Source organism: Amblyomma mixtum, chromosome 3 (genome assembly GCF_055824585.1).
Source record: "Amblyomma mixtum isolate Tamu chromosome 3, ASM5582458v1, whole genome shotgun sequence".
In the NCBI taxonomy this organism is placed as follows: Eukaryota; Metazoa; Arthropoda; class Arachnida; order Ixodida; family Ixodidae; genus Amblyomma; species Amblyomma mixtum.
The window spans coordinates 267,220,639-267,240,570 of NC_143014.1; the positions used below are offsets into that span (position 1 = coordinate 267,220,639).

General features: G+C 46.1%; 1 protein-coding gene across 2 annotated transcripts in view; it reads left to right on the top strand.

Annotated features, from left to right (window-relative positions):
- Positions 1-19,932, top strand: part of LOC149354669 (mechanosensory protein 2-like) — a 381,157-nt gene that overhangs the window by 341,100 nt on the left and 20,125 nt on the right. For both annotated transcript variants that reach the window (XM_089583450.1, XM_089583451.1), the window contains 2 exons: positions 33-115; positions 15,359-15,562. In XM_089583450.1, coding sequence (XP_089439576.1) covers positions 33-115; positions 15,359-15,562 — 287 coding nt within the window. The remainder of the gene's footprint in view (positions 1-32; positions 116-15,358; positions 15,563-19,932) is intronic.

Sequence of the window (19,932 nt, forward strand, 5' to 3'; positions counted from 1 at the left end):
GTTCATGTCGTTCTCTTTCTCCTTTTCTGCAGGCCTCTTCTTCATCATCCCGTGCATAGATACCTACTGCAAGGTGGACCTACGAACAGTGTCCTTTGATGTTCCCCCGCAAGAGGTGACGCCATCTTTGTTTCTATTCACTGTCCGTCGCATAAGGCAGGGGTCTAATATCAATTTCACCATGCGGGACGCATTGACAATCTTTTATCATTCGAGGGCCAGTAGGGGAGTAAGGCCCTCATCACGACGAACTAAACAGTGACACAAGCAGGGAAGTCCACAAATCGAAGACTTCTTTGCGGTTGTACATTATGAGACGGCAAATGAGGGCAGTAAGAGGAAATACGGGATGATGCTTGGCCGGAACAATAGCTAAATCCTTTGGGCATGGCAAGGCCGGGCGGGCCGGATGCGGCTCGCAAACAACGGGTTTGAGACCCTTGGCTTAGACCCTTTAAATTCCACAACATTCCTTTAGAAAGGTATATTTTACGCTGCGTTAAATTATTTTACGCTCAGGTGAAAAGTGAAAATGGGCTGTCTTGAGTGTTCGCCATGTTTTTCACTCCTCTCAACGGAGTTTGTAGTGAACAGAAATCTGTTGAGCTTTGGCAGAGCAAGAAGTTGACAGGAATATAACTTGAAGGCATTTAACTAGAGGTATGGGGAATTTTCTGATAGTGAATCGAGTATCCTACTATTCTATTCACTGAGCTAGTGAAATGGTACATATTCGAAATTATTCACGGATAGTCGAATATGTTCTGAAATTTTCGAAACGTTTTCGAATAATATCCACGAATAAACCATGGCAGCTTTCTCCGACGACTGCTTCCAAACACGGCCTGTGCAGGAAGTACAGAAACTATAGCTGGAAACAGAGTCCCTGTATATGCATGGGAGCGTACACAAGGTGTTTCACCTAAGAATTGACACAATTTTAAAAAAATAGCTTTTTTTTTTTCAGATCGAAGAGCGCTTCTCTCGGCATATCGTTGTCAGTAGAGTAGTACATCAGAATACAGCTAAGACGTGCTAACCAGTAGGCTTTTTGACTAATATTGAATAGTTAATTTCTGAACTATTACTGTTAGGCTCCTTAATTATTGAGAGGCATGTAGCCCACCTTAATTAGTATCCAAATAAGTATTTAGAATATTGAAATCGCGGTTACCCTCGGCGCTGTGGCCGAACAAATTCTGGCTACATCGCGCCAAAATACATGCGCTTTCGAGAAGCTTGCAGGCAAAGCAACCTCTCCAGTGCACGTAACTCGTAGAAATAGCGAAAATTTGTTGGGCCGCAGCGCCGAAGGTAACCGCGTTTTCGAAATTCTAAATACTTATATGGATATTAATTACGGTGGGCTACACGCCTCTCAATAGTTAAGGAGCACAACAGTAATAGTTGAAAGTTAACTATTCAGTATTAACCAGCCTGCTGGTTAGCACATCTTAGCTGTATTCTTATGTAGTACAGCACTGAAATTTCTATGCCGAAAAAAGTGATTTTCTAACTCAGAACGCCTATTTTAAAAGTTGTGTAAAGTCTTAGGTGAAACGCCTTGTATAGAGACACTGGCGAAAAGGAGAGCTTATCGCCCTGACGCGGTTCATTCATGCGGCGGCATTTCTAATGCCCATACATGGCCTCCAAGGTTGGACGGCACGACAAGGTTCAGCCAAGTTAATCAATCCCTACTGCAGTGCCTGATCTCAGAGGCATGAGGGTTTATAGTTTGACTCTGGAGTGAGTGGCGGCCGCATTCTCATGCACGACCGCTCCACAGCCTTACTAACCGTTATGGAATCCAGAAATGCAATAAAAAGGGGGCATTGAAACAGTAAATAGCCGCCGACTATGCGTGCGCCGATGGCCTATGAAGGCAGTCATTGCCTGCGTATTCACCACTGGGCAGATCATCCCAAGTGGAAGAAGCGTGGGGGGCGCAAGTAGTGATGCAAAACTATCGATAGTACTATCGATACTATCGATAGTTGATTCACTATCGAACTATCGATGGTAAAAAATACTATCGATAGTAATATCGATAGTTAGTACTTTCGATAGTAGTATCGATAGAGTAAAGTTGTGCCGGTGGTGTTGGTCCGGTGGTTTCCAGCAACTGGATGCACCGCTTGAAGGGCTTCTCGATGAAGTGACTTCCAGGCGAAGCGATTCAGAGAGAAACGATGAACTTTTATACAGGCTATTTACAGATGGGTACAAGATTCAGTACGGCCAAACTATCGCGGCCGGTCTAGCCGACCGCCTGCACAGAGGCGAGGGACACCACGTCCCAACAGTCGAACTGGCGCGCCTTGCACCAGCTCTCAACGGCCGCTACTCCGCGCTCGGCCCGACCGAGCGCCTCACAGCTACGAGTAGCTAAAGCCAAAAAGCCCTCGGGCGCGGGTCTCTTCACGAGTTCACCCCGATCCCGCGCCCCTTTCCACACGCCAAATTTGAACTGTGTTACAGCTTCCCGCCTGACATCACTTTTAACGAATGGGAAAGCTCAGAACTGATGTCAGGGTTTCTCCCTCACCCCGAAATTCCTCCCTACGTGGTTGCGCAATCCTCCGCCAAGTGGACCGGATGCGCGCTAGACGTCTGGGGCCAACGGACACTTGTAGGTTCCTAAACGTGCTGGCCAAGTATACCGCCCGTCGCGTAACGCGACGAAACCGAGACCGTTCTCGCTTGTTTATGTCCGGCGGCTTCTCCCCCCGTTAGACAGGATTCCGGGAAGATGGGGGACAGGAGCCCAAGGTCGATGTCGGCAGAGAGCCCCGCCATCTGGAGTGGCAAGGGAAAACGCAAGAACGAACGGGGAGACCAACCGAAGAGCATGGGCGTTCGAGCCGCTCCTCCCCTTCCAACGGCACGCACTAAAACAAAACAAAACGAAACCAAACGGGACGCGCAGCCTAAGCCACTGCCCTCTCGCGGAATGTTCGTAACACATGTACAAAAAGAGACGGCAGCGTGCCGAACCCTACAGATAGTACTATCGATAGTACTTTCGATAGCCGTATCAATACTGCTTGTTATATATATTTCTATAGATTCTATAAAATCAACCACGCGTACCCACTGCATCCTAAAGTTGGTTTGCCGAGTCTGTGGTATGGAGGTTATGGTATGAGTATCTGACAGGACTCGCCGGTTTTCGAAGCCTACGCGTCACCGAGCTCTGCAGACACTCCCTACGTAAAGTTACCGGATAAAATGTTAGCGTGCGAATGTCCTAGTTGCGAAGCATGTGTGCGAAAAGCATTTCTGCAGTGGTTACGTCAGCAAGACGTCTCCTGTGCACTATGGTGTGTAGGCCAGCACAACTTGTGCTGTTTGTTCTTTCATCAGATGCAGTTCCAGGCATTTTTCCGAACTATCCCTGTGCATGTTAAAGAACCACAGCTTGTCGAAATTTACCCGGAGACCTCCATTACGGCATCCCTCATAGTTTGAGCCTCTTAGGAACGTTAATTCTCATGAGACCGCGAAACCAATCGATAGTATTACTATCGATAATACTATCGATAGTCTATCGATAGTAGCACTATCGATAGTTTTTTTACACTATCGATAGTTTCAAAAAAACTATCGATACTATCGATAGTCAATTTTCCGATAGTTTTGCATCACTAGCGCAAGGCCACTGTCGAAAGCGAAGGTACTGCCCATGGTCGTGGATCAACTAACAGCAGTGATCTGAGAAGTTTGAATGGCTTGCTGTCCGTGCTGGTCACGTGGCATGCGTCGCCGCGCTGCTATACCGCGGGCAGGTAGCGTCACACAGCGGACATTACAGCTGATACATTTTGTACCACGAGCACTGAGCCGCTTTCGTCGCTGCATGGGCCCATGAACGATAGATAAACCTCTCGAAAATACACAGGGTCGGATGCATGTACATTTATGGCAACGGGTCGTTGATGCATACCTGGCCGGACGTTTCCTCAGATGACTACGTTTCTGAGCCGCGTGCTCTGAGGAAGCTGTTGAACGCCAAGTACGCGCACTTCCCTACTGCTAGGAATCTGATTAATGTGGACGAGGGATTAGTTATATCCCGTCCCTGAACTTGGCTATTTGCAACAGGGGTATCAGTGAAGAGAACATGACCGCCTTGGAGTGCCCGCAAAGAGCCGCGGTACGGTCTCCTTTGAACAAGTAGACAAGCATAACGCAGTTTTCTAAAGAAATAAAAACAATTTTTGGCGGTCTTAATATTTTTGGCTGTAATACGGACAGTGAACTTACAAAAGGACATCGGATATAATGAATGGAATCCACATGACCGTCAGTTGGTTATAAGTGGTCTCGACTGTATACTGACTCCGTGCTGCGACCCTACTGGAGATTAGTGTTATGTGGACTGAAGGCTATAGCTAAGGAGAAGGGGCAGGCAGATGGAACTCTTGACAACTCAAAATAAAGTGAACAAGAGCTGAGGGGGAGCCATAGTCGTATAGCCAACGTGTCGACCAGAGGAATTGTCGTCGTTTGAAGCAATTCGATCGTCATTCAGTGTTGCAAGGCATGACCCCAGTTGTTTTGAAAACACGGTTAGAGGAGTACGGCACAAAATTTCGAATGCAAACAAACGATATAATTTCTTTCATGGACGTAAGGAGATTAATTCTAGCGAATTTCAGTCACAGGCACTAAGTGGAACATAATTTAGTAGGATTGTGAATGTTGTCCGAGGAATTTCACGGCACTTCCACCCGCATTGAGTGACGTCAAGGTGTCCTTGCCCAAATTAAATTGACTTCATCAAGCCCAGTGGTTGTCCAAAAGAACAACCAGAACTCGGTGGTGACGTCGACGTCATCAGAATGCGGTATTCCACGTTGGCCGGTTGACGTTGACGTCAAAGTGCCCTTCAGCGCTTGCCGATCGGGACCGCAACTGTCGATACAATATTTTTGTAATTAATTATCAACACTGCGCGATAGTGCTTCGAGCTCATTTTAATGATTATTAGGCCCTTAGACCTCACTCAAGGAAAAAAAATTGGGCACCCAAACATTTTCTGTCTCTACCTCTTTATAGTTATGGGCGGAAAGTTTTATGCCAAAGAAAAACCAGACACCTCTACGCCATTACAGTCCCCTTAATTTAAAAGGACGCTAGAACAGAATACCAAGTATGGCTAGGTTGAGCGATTGGTGTCCAAGGGCAGCAAGTATTTGATTTTCAATGCAAATAAATACGCCGGATTATTACTCAAACGCAAAAGAAAGTATCGATACTCATCTCCTCGAGAATCACGGTATATGCGCGCGGTCACGGGAATTCTTCGCCGGCCACTGTTGGTTTATCGCTCTCCCATGAAATACTAATTTGATAGCTAAGCAACACAGAAATAGAAAGAAAACAAAGTGGCAACTGCTGCTTGGGCAGGGCGCTGCTGTTTGTGACGGCGCGCTGCTGTTCGCTTTGCACGCCATTCACTAAGCCGGGGTGATGAAGCCATCGAACGCAGAAACTTCCCAAGCGCTTGCTGTGCACAGGACTGAACGGTATTCGCGCTCTTTTCTAATGCCGATGTTGCCATGTATTCAAATGGCAGCTTCACAGCGTGAAGACTGTTTAACCCTTTGTGCAGCAGCGGGAAAATAGTTTCTTCTTGTTGCCCGCAAAGAGAAAAAAGGCGCAGCAACGGACCACATTTTTGCGCGCGGAACACTACTGAACAATCAAAGAAGCCATTCGGCGTCTTTTCTACTTTCACTAATAGGACTCTTTGATGTTCTGCGTGTTTTTACATGCGCTGATGTACTGTTCGACGTGACCTATCTTGACGGCGAAAAAAAAAATAAAAATTGAAAAATTGTTGAGCTTTTGAGCCTTTTACTATGAGTCAAAAACCTTATAATACTTCCTTAAGAAATTTAGGATTCTAACTGACATGTTTACACACAGAGGTAAGGATCCGTACCAAATCTGAGGTCTTTTTACGAAGTTATTGGTACAATTGCGTACCACTTTTTTCTATAAAGTCAGTAGTCAGAACGGCTTGAAAGGGATGCAATTCAGATCCTAAAGTCATTCTGAGTGCAGTTTTACAATTTGTATTTATGTGCGACATGCACATATCTCGCGCCTTATAAAGGTTTAACTAGGGCACCTCGATGTGCTGCCGTGTAGGCACGCTGTGGCAGACAATGTGGTATCTCCATCTCTCGATAAATCTCGCAACGAATGGCCGTGGATCAGGCGATCGCGCTTCCGTTCGATTTATTTGATTGGCTGAGGGTGTCTTACGCGACGTAAAAATGAAATATGACCACCCGCATTGCGAGGGGGGGGGGGGGAGTGGACGGGAAATTTAATTGTGGTAGAAGCCAAGGACTTTATTTGCGATTTTCTTCGCAACGCAGTCGTGTGTTAGTGCGGGAAGAACGCTTGTAGTATTTTATTGCGAAAGCAATACTACTTCACGCCTTTGCCGTGCAGCGGCGGTGACCGCCATTGACCTTCATTTGACCTTGATTGCATTAGATTGGATTAGATTGGATTAGATTGGATCAGATTGGACTGAATTGGACTGGACTGGACTGAATTGGATTATATTGCATTAGATTAAATCAGATTAGATTAGATTATATTAGATTGGATTGGATTGGATTGGACAGGAGTGAATTGGATTGGAGTGGAGTGGAGTGGATTGGATTGGATGGGATTGGATTGGATTGGATTGTACAACCGATGCATCACCACAAGTCTAACCACAAGTACCACCACCAGCTACACTACCAGCTTAGCCATGGCGTAGGTACGGATATTGCTTTCGCAATTACCGGGCTTAACCAAGCTAAGCCACAGAGAATTTTTTTGATGGGTGATCTAAAAGCGTGACTTAGCGTCCCTTTTCGGGTAATATTTTCTTTCATTGCCGCTTAAATGTATAGCCGATATTCACAATGTCTCTTTCGACATTAATGTTGATTTGCACCATTGATAACATTATGTTCCACTTGAGCAAAAGAAGCGACCATATTTCGACATTTGTATATTTTTTGCCCTGTCTGGGGCGTTCCTTATGTTTCAAACGCATTGTACGTTTCGTTTCCTCCAGAGATAAGACCTAGGAGCAGCGGCATTCCTGATCGTAACTCTGCCTTTGCAACAACGAACACTAAAAGCATCTTGTAACTAAATCAGCCCAGCAAGAACTGCGAAAACAATTTCCTCTGAGAATTTGCGTACAAGTATCTTCACTTTGGGGCTTTAGTTAGACGTTCTTGCTCCCAAGGCATCACTGTTTCGTTTTTTTTTTCGTTTTTTTTCATGCTTCTTTTGCTCTTTTGTTTACACCAGCCGAGTTTTCGAATGGCTTCTGTTTCGTACTTATGTGCTTTTGAGCGAGATGTCTTTCTTCTTACGACGCACTTGAAAATTTTAAAGGGCAAAGCGAATAATCGCGCACACGAGAAGCATATACCGTTTGACTTGATCTGTCTGTTTTGCTCATGCTTTTATTTATCAGGACGGGAGAGAAGATCTTCGCAAGATATGGCTGATACTCTTCAGACGCAGAAATGGGGACTTTGCTGTTTTCGTAGCAGGGAAGCGGAAGTTATCCTCCTTGAGCGAGTTGGCGCTCTTGCAGGGTCGGCGTTGTGAGATAGGAGGCGGCCTGGCGTAGCCGTCAGGCAGTGCAATATCCGGGTCACCCGCGGCGCCGGTGAAGCAATCTTCCTCGCACGGCACTGTGTTTCAAAAACACCTCGGGTTCAAATCGGAGCTACCTCACAAGGACGACAAGCCAAGCGCTCAAGGGGACCAGAGAGTGTCGAAACGAAGAGAATGGAACGCGGGGATTGCTTTTCGGGCGTACAAAAGGAAAACGACTGTCATGAGCTCTCATCTCCTATGTCGGTATTGGCGTTGGTTTACTAGACCGATTATAATGATTACTTTTTCTTGTTCAGCCAAACGCGACAGACAGTAAGGAAAATGGCTGTGCTCGGGTACGACCGTTTGGCGCATCCAGCTAAGCTGCTGCAAAAGCTGTAAGCCTGCTCAACCGTTTCGTCTTGACCCGATATGTTTCTTTCCCTGTCTGGGCCTATCGCGTTGCGGAGGCTTCATTGAGGAGTGCCCTGAATAGGACTGAAATCTAAACGGAGTCAGTGTCTTTGTTTTTGTATTTATTCCAAGAAAGTTTGCCCCTTCCAGCATCTTTTTTTCATCCTTCACAGATTCTAAATATCAGCAATAGCTAACAAATGTGCGTGCAAAGAGTTGCTACCCCACGCACTGATATCCGCATTCTTTTTTTCTCTGTGTTGTAGAATAGAATGCCAGCTATGGCAACAGTACTTTTGCAAACTGGCAAAGAAATACTAAATCATCCCTACGCTTTTTTGCATGCGTCATTTTTGCGTATTATTCGTCGGAGGGCAATCATGCGTCGGTTATTTGCAAGGCAGAGCGAATGGCCCTAAAGTCAAGCTTTATGCAGACTAACCTCGTCTTCAAGAAGATAAAAAAAAACAAGGCGTAAACAGCACACGATGTCAAAAAATTTTGAGCGATAGAGGTTCTTCCAGAACGTGAGGACTTAAGGGCGCAAAGTGGTTATTCATTTTTGTGCGAACACTTTCCGCATGCCCTCTTGGCAGAATCGGCGAAATACTAAGTCGGCGAGAAAAGGGTTTTTCGAAATTCCAGAGAAAATGCTGTAATCGGTTTCGCCTCGCCGTCGCAATAGTGTAGCAAGACCACTGAATCCCTTGCCCGTCATAAATGTGCACAGCGACGGCCAGCTGCGCAAACTACAGCCCTCAAATATGAAAAAGTAAGACAAGCAGATTTGTAAGAATTCAAAATTTTCAACTTTCACGCGTTCAGTTATCTCAGGAACGTCGAGGGGGTGGGGTTAAGAGAAGAAGCTGCAGAAATGTCTATCCATCACGGTGGTTGGCTTCGAGGTCAGTTCCGCAGCGTGCAGCCTAGACAGTCATCAGGGCGCGCATCCGGGCACACAAAAAATGCAGGAAAACACCTAAGTTGTACTGTGAATCATGGCGGCATTTATCTCCTGATGTGCGCTTATGAGAGATGCTTTTATAAGATGTGTTTCTTATCGTTTTCGTGCAGCCGCCTCAATGTTTCTCGTCTGCTGTGCGCGTCGCGCTCTCCATTGCCGGTTCTCGCACGGCGCGCGAACCTTGCGTAGCCTGAGCCTGCTTGTTTCCGAACTCGGCTGAGTGGACCCCGCCGAGCCCCCGGCAAACGCGGCTCCGGCGCTGGGTGACAGAGGGCGAGAGAGTGCCTTCTATTTTTTTCTCGTAACAACCTATTCACACTCACAATAGAGGAGGAGGTTCTACTCATTTCGTGTCCACGAACGGTGGGCATCCCTTCTTCCCGGAACGTAGCTGTAACAGGTACTGTTGCAAAAAATGTGGGATAATACAAGAAGAAAGCGCAATTACTGATGCAGATACAACGTATGCAAGCTATTTTCAGCAATAAGGGAGACAATGTACACACAGATGCATCGATGGATACAGTAAAAAAAAAAAATCATTCGTGCACAAGAGAAAAAAAATTTGATGGAGACTTCAGTCTCTGTAAGAGTATGGCGCCTGTAAGAGTATGGCGCGACAGCGTCAAAGGGCACGTCGGTCTCTTGAGGGTTCCCTGGCACACCCTTTCGCAGGCATCGCCGCGCTCGTTGCCATCACATACCCCTGTATTACGCATCATATTTTATATTAATTTGTGACTCTAATTAGTTGCCTTAACTAACTAAGTGTTCCTGCAGTGTAATTCGCCCACTGTGTGGCTGGTGTAAGCTACTCGTACAAGGCCTCCATTTATCCCACTGAACGTATGTTCCTCGTTCTGTCGTCTTTGTTTTCCTGTGATCTTGTCCTTCGCGCGGTTCAAATTTACAGCCTACAGCAAGCACTACTATTCCTCAGAGATCCGGACGTAGTTCGTTCGGCTTCTGAACCAAAGGAGAGCGATTCCATACCGCTAGACCACTTTTTTTTTTCTTTCTAACGTAACTTCTTTCCTACGTCACTACCTTCTCGACCAATCACGATTTTTCTGTCATGCCGACGTCAGGTTTTCTGCCGTACGGTATCTTTAAAGCTATGACATTAAAATGGCACAGTAATGTATGCGCTGACCTTGCGAACCCATTATAAACCGAATCCTATGCCTAAAGTGGTTTTCCGCCGTTCTCCTTCACGGTCTCTTCCTTGTTACTTTGGTCATAGGAGCAGTCACTGCATTTTTGTTTTTTTCTAGCGAGCGCTATCCTGCCCTACAGCATGACTCTTTTTTTTTTTGTCCTGCTGAAACAGATACAACTTAATCCTTTCTTTCTCCTTTGGCGTACCGCAAATGGTTTTTGAGGTGGTGCTCCTGTTCTTGAATCCAAAGGAGGCTGGAGGAATAGGAGCTCCTTTCCTGCGTGAACTTAGCGAGCGCTTCGTGCTGATTGTTCAACATGGGTGACTCAGATTCGGCTGTTGCTGGTCGGAAGTTAGTCGCTGCCGATAGCTATCGTGACTGTGTCCGGGAGCCTGGGAAGGGCGATGTTGGCAGAAGGATAGCCCGCTCAACCTTTAGCAACGTGGCGAAGATACATAGATGGATAATTTGGGAACTATCGCTGCCCGACCTGGCTGTAGAAAACAGCCGTTACGCCTTTACTACGGAAGCACTTCGGATAGAAAGAACTCGTGCGAGCGGCTTACGATCGCTGCAACAATGGCGCCCAAGGGCGGTTCACATCAATGGCGATTTGCCTTTCCTGTTCTTGCTATATCAGTGCAGCAACCCGAAAAGGTCACAGTATTGTCCCGAAGGAGAAAAGACATACGTCGATGAAAGCGAGGCAAACGTCTTCTATTTCTCAACCAGACCACCATCACAACCCTCATATTTTATCAATCCCTGTGTCGCTCTTCTTAGCAGCCTTTCACTATCATTATTCGCTTACAATATCATCATACAAGGGAGGTGGTAATTTTAAGTGAGGCTAATATTGTTTCTTTCCTTTCATAATATAAGCACGCGCATTAGCACAAACACACACGAGCTGTTACGCGAGTTGAAGGTTGTCTTAAAATATTGCATTTTCGGCGCCGGATCTGAAATCATTAGCAGTTGGCCACAGAATTCTTTTTACTTTGACTTGGCTTACGTTGCACGGGGCGAACAAGACGCAAGAACTTAGGAGCTGAGCGTGCGCACAACTCACGGAAGTCTCGAATTACTTACTCTAATTCAAAGTGGCAGAAATGGGTAGGTACTGCATGATTCATGTCCGGAAATACGTCTTTAGCATGCAGCAGCATCCTTTAATCCCGCTAAAGTTCTGCTGTTTGTTTTGTGCACGTGTGCAGGGACAGGTCAGCAGGTGTACGCACATGCACGCATCCTTTAATCCACCGATACACTGGTTCTGTTGGTCGCTTTTTCCAATATACGCGTCCACTGCGCGAAGCAACGGTGACAAGCCTCGTCTTCGGCTGCAGTTTCTGAGCATGCAACATAAATGACCTGGAGGTGTCTCTATAATCATTCAGGCAACATTATTTTTCCTCAGATTAAGATGCAGCAGTCGCAGGAAGCTGCTCTGAGTGGCATCTTGACGCAGCGGCTTCCCCTACATGCGACAACAGGGAGTGCCACACCAAAATAAATATTAGTACAGCTGTACGGATATCTACACGCACTGAGGAAAATAAATTTAGTTCAGTGTAAATAAACAAATGGTTGGTTTCTTGAGGATACAAATGAAATATAAATTCACGTTTCACACTCACAATGTAATCAGATTTTGGGGCCTTGTCAGCGCGAGAACAACATTAAAAGCAGCCATACATACGCTATATCGGCAAATTAGTACAAAAGCATTTAGGTGAGTTTTTTTTTCACAGAGTACTTTTCACCACCACTGAGCGGTGGTTGCTTTCAAGCAACCATCACAAGCGCGTTAGCCGAGTTCGTTGCAGATGCAGCATACTTTCAGTCCGGCATTGTCAATTTTGTTTAACAGCAGTGGAAGGTCACGTGCTGATATGTAGTACGTGAGGTTTAACGTCCCCAAAATGATGTACGGGCTATGAGAGACGCCATAGTGGAAGACTCCGGACCAGATCAGACGACCTGGGGTTCTTTAAGGTGCGCTTACATCGCACAGCACACGGGAGCCTTTTTCGTTTCGCCTCCATCGAAATGCGACCTCCACGGCCGAGTTTAGATCCCGTGGTCTGAAGTTTGTGCGCTATTGACTGCTAGGCTTAATTGTTCTTTTGGGAGAAGGGCCGAAGAATTGTAAGCAGACATGGTGAACACACTCCCCTTTTGATCGCCAGGGCAACCCAGATGAGCACACGCCCTTTTTCCGTGCTGGCGTCGAGCGGGAGTGGCATAATCTTTGGCAAGTTTAGCTGAAAGAAGGCCGTACTGAAAAAAAAAAAGGCAGAAAAACCTCGTTGCTTTTCGTTCTGACGTGACCGCAGACTTGTACGAAAGTATTGCAAGAGAAGCAGTCTTCGACTTGCGGTACATTGAGGTTTCGCGAAGCTGCAGTTAAAACATTCTTCCATTCCTGCTGCCTGTCAGCAAAAAAAAAAAAATTAAATGAAGGAACATATGCGTCGCATTACACTTTCTAGGAAATCACACCGGAAATACTCCGGGGGCCTTTTATAGATTCAGCATGGGATTCTTTGCATAACGCCACTGAAAGCGTAGGCATTCATTCGGATGTGGCATGCATCAACTACACGCTGCCAACTCGTTGGTTTTCCTGGGTCAAACGGCACCGTTTTCGTCGCTGAATTTATTTTGTGGTTGGTGACAACCCAACTCAGGAGCTTTCCCAAGCACCTTGTCGTACGTTCCACGCATCACCTTTAGTTGCCAAATGCGGTATTTGCTGCAAGGAACAAAATAACCTGCATATTTCTGTCCATTTGGTTCTCCAGCGCGAGTTGAGTGTGGTGTGTGTATACGTGTGTGCCGGCTCCTTTTTATAGCGCTGAAAAAGTCGACCGTTCTTTTCCATTGACTAACACGAAAAATGAAGTCAATCCCCTCGCCTTTGCGGAAAAACGTGGACTCGGGCAAAGCAGTTAGGCCCCAAAGGTTGAACGCTCAACCACTGTTATTTGTGGCCGTAGTGCGCGATGTAGGGAGCCTGCATATGCGCTGCCGTGCAGCTCTCCTTACTTCTTATGCAATTTATTGATTAAAATAACGCTTCGGAACTTTTTTAAGCACGAGATATATAAAACAAAAGCGTTCCGCTTTCCTTGTAACCAACTAAATTTTTCTTAGTCTATTTTCAAACTATTTCGTTTCGCTTACAACATCCGCTATATCTCTCGGATCTGCAACAGCATGTAACCCACCAAAGTTCGACATCTCAATCCTAAACGATAGACTTGCAGTGCGCCTGAGATCAACGTCGTTAAGACGTGATCACGAGATTTTCATATCTAGAATGCACTCCTGCATTGTTTGCGGCGAGCGCGATCATATGGACATGAGAGGCGACGTCTCCGCGCTTGGGAGCCTTCTTGTTGCGTTCTTCTCCCCAAACTGTTGTGTACGAATGCAAGCAATTAACGGCTAGACAGCGGCCCTTTCACGCTTCCGCAAAGACAACGCCGCCATCATATTAGGTAACGTCACTTTCCACTCTCTACCTCGTCAGTGTCGGCGTGTCCGTCGAAACAGAAAAGTCAGGGACATTATGGAGGAACTGCGCCAAGTTAGGCAATTTAACGCATAATCGCTCTGACGGTGGCACTGCGCGCCTCGATATCGAAGCCTCCGTAGGTTAAGGACCTTTAACTGCGCATGTTATCGCTCGCTCTTCGAGCCGAGACCATTTGCAAGAGTGCCCGCTGTCTCCCGCACCTGACCTGTTCAACACAGCGAGGGCGCCTGGCGATTCGAAATGACACCATCTGTCTTCTCTCGTTATCGCACCTCCTCGCTACTCTCCCCACTCGCCTCATTGTTCTCTGCGTCCTTGTGAAGGAAAAAATACAATATTTTCTTTCGAGATAAGCGTTTCGTTCGAAATGCTATGAGGTACCTTCCAATCGGTTCGTTAATTTTTTAGAAGCCTCAGTGCTTGGACTTTTTTTTTTCGATTGTCGGTCGATTGCAGGACTTTCAGCTCTGAGGATCGAAAAAGTCATCAATCACTGACACGGTGCTCTGTTCATTCTTATTTCGTGGAATGTTCTTCATCGGTTCTTTCTTGAGGGTCGGGGAACGGAGGGGGAGGGGGGGGGGGGGTTCTTTTTACTTTTCCGTTCACGCAATATATCTTCAGATTATTTTGGTTGATTAACGAAACACCGGCCACAAATAGAGATTGAACGTGTTATTTGATGAAGTCTATCATCATCCTTGATGCGATCCTCTTTACATTTTCAGCTCAAAATTATTACGCATCGAAATTCAACGCAGAACCACACCCGCCACCATCCATGTCATCGCAAATGGATTTTCACTGTAATCATTCCCTTCCGTCTGGCTCAATTTAATGTGTGTTCTGTGTGTTACGACAACTCTTACAGCCCATATGTAGCTTTGGGACGTTAAACCTCACATACCATACCATACCATGCCATACCATACCATACCATACCATACCATACCATACCATACCATACCATAACATACCATACCATACCATACCATACCATACCATACCATACCATACCATACCATACCATAACATACCATGCCATACCATGCCATACAATAACTTTTATTGTGAAGGTAATATGATTTTACTGTTTAGCTTTGTGATCAAATTTTTAGAGGCGACTGCTGATCGGTGCCTGCCTTATTTGCAAGTCAAATCATTTGCGTCTCAATGAACAGATTTTTCAGCCTTGCGCATGGTCATTTATGCGAAAATCGCCATGTCTTTGCAGTTTCACGAAGCTGTTGCCAGTATTAGCTGAAAAAAAAAACACATCTTGGAATGGATCACTTGGTTTGTCGTAATGTCACCTCTCTGGCCGCCACTGCTGGGCACAGCAATGGGAAGCATTACTGTAACGCTTAACTACTGACTTTGATTTTATTAAGAAAACAATACATTTCCACCTCGATCTCTATGTTTCTGAGCACCCCCAGCCCCGATTTTTTTGGAGGCCCATTCAAAGGTGTCTGGGAATGTCATGTGTGTGTAAGGCACCTGTGTCTATGCTCAAAATGCTGCCGCTTGAAATGTCTGTACGGTTTATACATACACTTCATTTTGAGAATAGCGTACTAGTTGCACGCACCCTGCCTTCGCCACTTGCTGAACCCGTGCCCAATGCGTGTTTGTCGGTGAACGCAGATCCTGTCCAAGGACTCAGTGACAGTGGCCGTGGACGCGGTGGTGTACTACCGCATTAGCAACGCGACCATCGCCATCACCAACGTGGAGGACTACGGCCACTCCACCAGGCTGTTGGCCGCCACCACGCTCCGAAACGTGCTCGGCACCAAGAACCTGTCGGAGATCCTGTCTGAGCGGGAGTCCATCTCGCACGTCATGCAGGTCTGTCCCCGTCTCTCGGGACACGTGTCGCTGTCAGCGCCAACAGTTCCACGTGCGGGCCGGCGAATGCGAAAAGCGAGTAAAGAAAAAGGCCCTTAAAGTGCACATTCGCCGTCATTATGGAACTCAATACGCATAGCGCGCAAATTCCTTCTACCCAGGACTCCTTGTCCCATCATTAGACAACCTCGCAAAATGTCTAGGCTTTCTTCAAACTTGAGACCCGATAGGGCAAAATTTGCTTGTGTGTCTCATATGCACAGACGTCTCGTGTGCGGTATTCAAGTGCTGAGCGTGCAATACAGAGCATCTACTGATTCGGGCTTTTTTGTTCTGGAAGGCGCTTATAAAATATTTCGTGAACAGCGTACAATTCTTCGCAAGGAGCGTGTATCTATCCCAGACCATATATGAAAAACAGTCCTTTCCTGCGATACTATTCTATTCTTACCGCACTCCAAGCCGACTGGCTGCCCTAGGCGAGAAATGAGGCGTAGCAGCTTTTGGGCCAACAAAGAAGGACTACTCACAAGCCCGCTTTATTGCCTCATACGCACTAAGTTTAGAATGGGCTCCTTGAAACCGTATGCGAAGTATTTTTACCTACATAGCAGCTGAAGTTACGTGAGCTTGTAGCGAGGAAGACCTTGCAGTGTACGCCTTCACATTGATTTTCCATCTCAGCACTGAATGCTTCAAACAAAACCATGCGCCACTATTTCGCAAGAACGTCCACGTTGTTCCCAGCCATAAGCTGTACGGTAAGTAGTAACATATCAAGACATGCAAACGGTCACCTCTCTCCTAGCTTGATTGATCCTGACCCACAAGAAAAACAAGAAATGACATTTCGCCGGCGATGCGTAAAGTGGTTTACCTCGTGCGTATGAAGGAACCATGCAAGCAAATAATTCTTTTCAAAAAATGCGAAAGAGGAGATCTGGCCGGAGCTGTCGAGACGCACTTGAATTTCGCCCCTTTTTAGGCGAATCACGCCTTCATTTTGGTTTTAGAGGTGAATCCTGATATATCGAACTCAAAGAGGTTTGTGAAATAGGTCGATGTATCCAAAATTCGATATACAAAGAATGGCAATACATACGGTTATCTGTGGCCTACATGCAAGACTATATTGCACCCACGCTAGTGGCGTTGTTCTTGCAGCGACGTGCCACCCGCCAAAGTGCTGGCAGCGCACCGGTCGCTAAGCATTGCTATGCGTATTAATTTCTTCGCATCGATGCCGGAGCGAACGGCTCGTTGGAGCTGGACACTGCCTTTTAAAAATGTCTAATCATGTTACCAGTAGACTATAAATGAACAATCGCTCATTAAAATTAAGGTACGAAGCGAGGAACCATGCTAGACGAGTGTCACCACAATTCTTTAGTTAGCTAGATTTCACGCCACAGCGATGTGTCGTGGAGAATGAGTACAAGAAGTCGAAGACCAGCATAATGTACACATCACTTTCATCTCGTAGCACAGTTTCATAACGCTATCGCTGCTAGCTGGTGTCCAAGGCCGCGCATCCGACCCGTCTCTGCGCGCGAAAATTATTCGAAGAACGCCGTTAAGAGAAGCGCCACTTGCAGAGGCGCGGTGTGCAGTTCGATATAGCGAACGAGCGGCGAAATTCCAGTTCGATATACTGTGCGACTTGCTTATACTTTTACAAAGGATTTTCGAGGCGATAACCTGTGTATTCGATATAGTCAGAAATTTATCTGGGTTTGATATATCTGGGCTCGACTGTACAAGGTAACCGCTTTGCGAGCTCGTCTTTTAGCATGCTTGTGCGGGAGGTCAGCGTGTGAGGTTTTTGTGGTGTTAGTTTCGCAACTCGCACACTAAAATTAAACTTTACTGTACTTGTTATGTGCGTTAAAGCCATCGGTGGGATCACGAGATGAATACATAGAAATATAGACCGGCTCCCCTTTGTAGATAGCATTTTGCGTTTCACGTATATCTGCAAATATCGCATGCAGCAATGCATGGCTCAAAAATGCGTTCACCGTTTATTTGATGAATTGCTAGCTAAAACTCTATTTGGTGCGTTTCAAGTGAAAAGTGAGCGTTTTTGGTTGTGTAGCGGCGACCGCACTTGTCTGGCAATTCGACGCTACGAACAGAAAACCGGGAGGAGCTTAAAAAAGGTCATACATTTCTGTGTCAGAAGCTTCAGGTCAGCTTAATCGTTTTTCGTAGGTCTTCCTTCAAAAGAAGGAACAAGGAATCAAATGAATCAAAAGAAGGACCACAGAAGCCGGGTGTTTTTATTGCTTGCTGCTTTCGTTAAAGAGGGAGTCATTCATGAAAAAAAAAAAAGCTGTGTGTATTTTCCCAATCCAGGGATCTTACTAAAACGTTACATTGGTCCCTCTGCAGTGCGCAACTTTCGGACCTCTTTCTGTATCGTTCTCTGAACGTGTAGGCTTTGCAAACATTTTTTAATTAACTTTCAAGCTTTGACACATTACTTATAGAAACTGTAGCTTCAGAGGAGAAGGTTTGTTGAAGGTAGCAAAACGTTCCCCGTCGGCGGAATAAATTGGTACTAGAGACAGTTTGGATAATGATCATACCTTGTGAAGTGAACCCCACAAATTACTGTTCAACTCCGCCACCGTTCTAGCACATCCACACCATTCAGCCATGTTCTAGAGATTTTTTTAAAGCTTTTTCGTTTCAAGCGCCGAAATAGACAGACAAAAACCTGGTGGTGCCATTGACGTCAGCATGAGCGACTCCCGTGACGTAATAGCAGATCAGCCATCACTTCCAATGGGCAGAAAGGATTCTCGCACGTCGCTTTAGGAAGAGCCCTGCAGCGGTACAAGTTCGTCATAGCGGACAGACATGGTGTATTTTGTTTCAGGACACGAACCAGAAAATAGGAGTTAGAGGCGTTTTCTGGGACCCTGCTTTTCTCATAGAAGCCCAAGGATTGGGAACTGCGGCTCGTGCTTTTTCAAGCAGGACTCACAATGCGATGCCACTCACTACGTCACAGGGGTGTCATGAAAGGACACTGATATCTTGATTTCTTTCACGCATTTCTGCTCCAAAAGAAATGAGTATGTACGGTCGATTATACTAAACAGTGCTCCTTGCCAGGTGTTGTGCTGAGGTCCGATCACAAAATCGGCTTCCGGATTAACCCGGTAAGTACAAGGCGAGGGTGTAGCAGGCTTCTGACGCGCCCATTCAAAAAATAATTCCCCTAAATGAGATGAAATGCAAGGAACCTGATCTGGAGATACTGAGCATCGCTTCCCGGGTGAAAATGGACGGCGCGTGAAGCAGGTTTTACTGCCTCCTTAAGTAATTAAGTTCGCATGAGCGCGACTGAAAGCCTTTGTCCAATAATAAGCATCTTTCTCAAAGTATATTTTCTATGTTGTTGTTGTATGGCTCTTAACGCTAGCACAACCGAGGCGTTGTGCTTGAATTTTGTTGATGTTCCGCCTCAAGCAATATGGCACATACCCACTACGGGGGAGTGGCCAAGACACAGGCGGTGAACCGTTGGAATGATTAGGAGTTTTAGAGGAAAAGGAGTATTAATAGGGTATAGGCTGACAGATTGGACGACGCAACGACAGGGGTCCTGTTACTGGGAGATCGAAGATGGGACGACGGCTTTATGTGCAAATTCGAATGTAACACATGGAATGGTTCAATTTTGTATTGACAGAAAGAGAGACAGAAAAAATAAAATTAAAAATAAACCATAAATGAACTATTTGATAACCAGAAAAATGAAAACAAATAGAAAAGTAAATAAATAAAATTAATATTAGCATGGGATTCGCTGTGTTTCTAGAAGAAATTTTTGAACTGCACAGCGCGCACTCCTGTTACTTCGTCCAAGTGAAGTAGCCCCAAAGGAAACAACAACCTCAGTGGACACAGGCAGACTCAGCTGGTGAAACGGAATTTCTAATAGGCGCCTCCTCAAAGAAGAGAATCGGCGGCAGAACAGCAGGTAGTGATCCACTGTCTCAGGCTCGGCACAAAATGGGCACAGTGGAGAAACCGCCAGACCAGATATGTGAAGGTAAAAATTCAGCAGAGGAACTCGGCATCGCAAACGCGTGAAAGAGACCTCCAGTCTACGCGAGCGCCAGTCTTTGCTACTCCAAGGGTGCAGAAGGTGCTGATATTCGGGAGATGAAGTAAGCGCCGAGGCTGAAAATTCCTGAAATATTGTGTAACAGCGGAACCTGACCGCAGCTGTATATGCGCAGGTTGGCAGGACAGCAATTATTGAGCCACAGAGAGAGGCCCTTGCTAATGAATCAGCAACCTCATTTAACTGAATGCCAACGTGACCCGGCACCCAAAGCAACCGCACCGAATTTAGA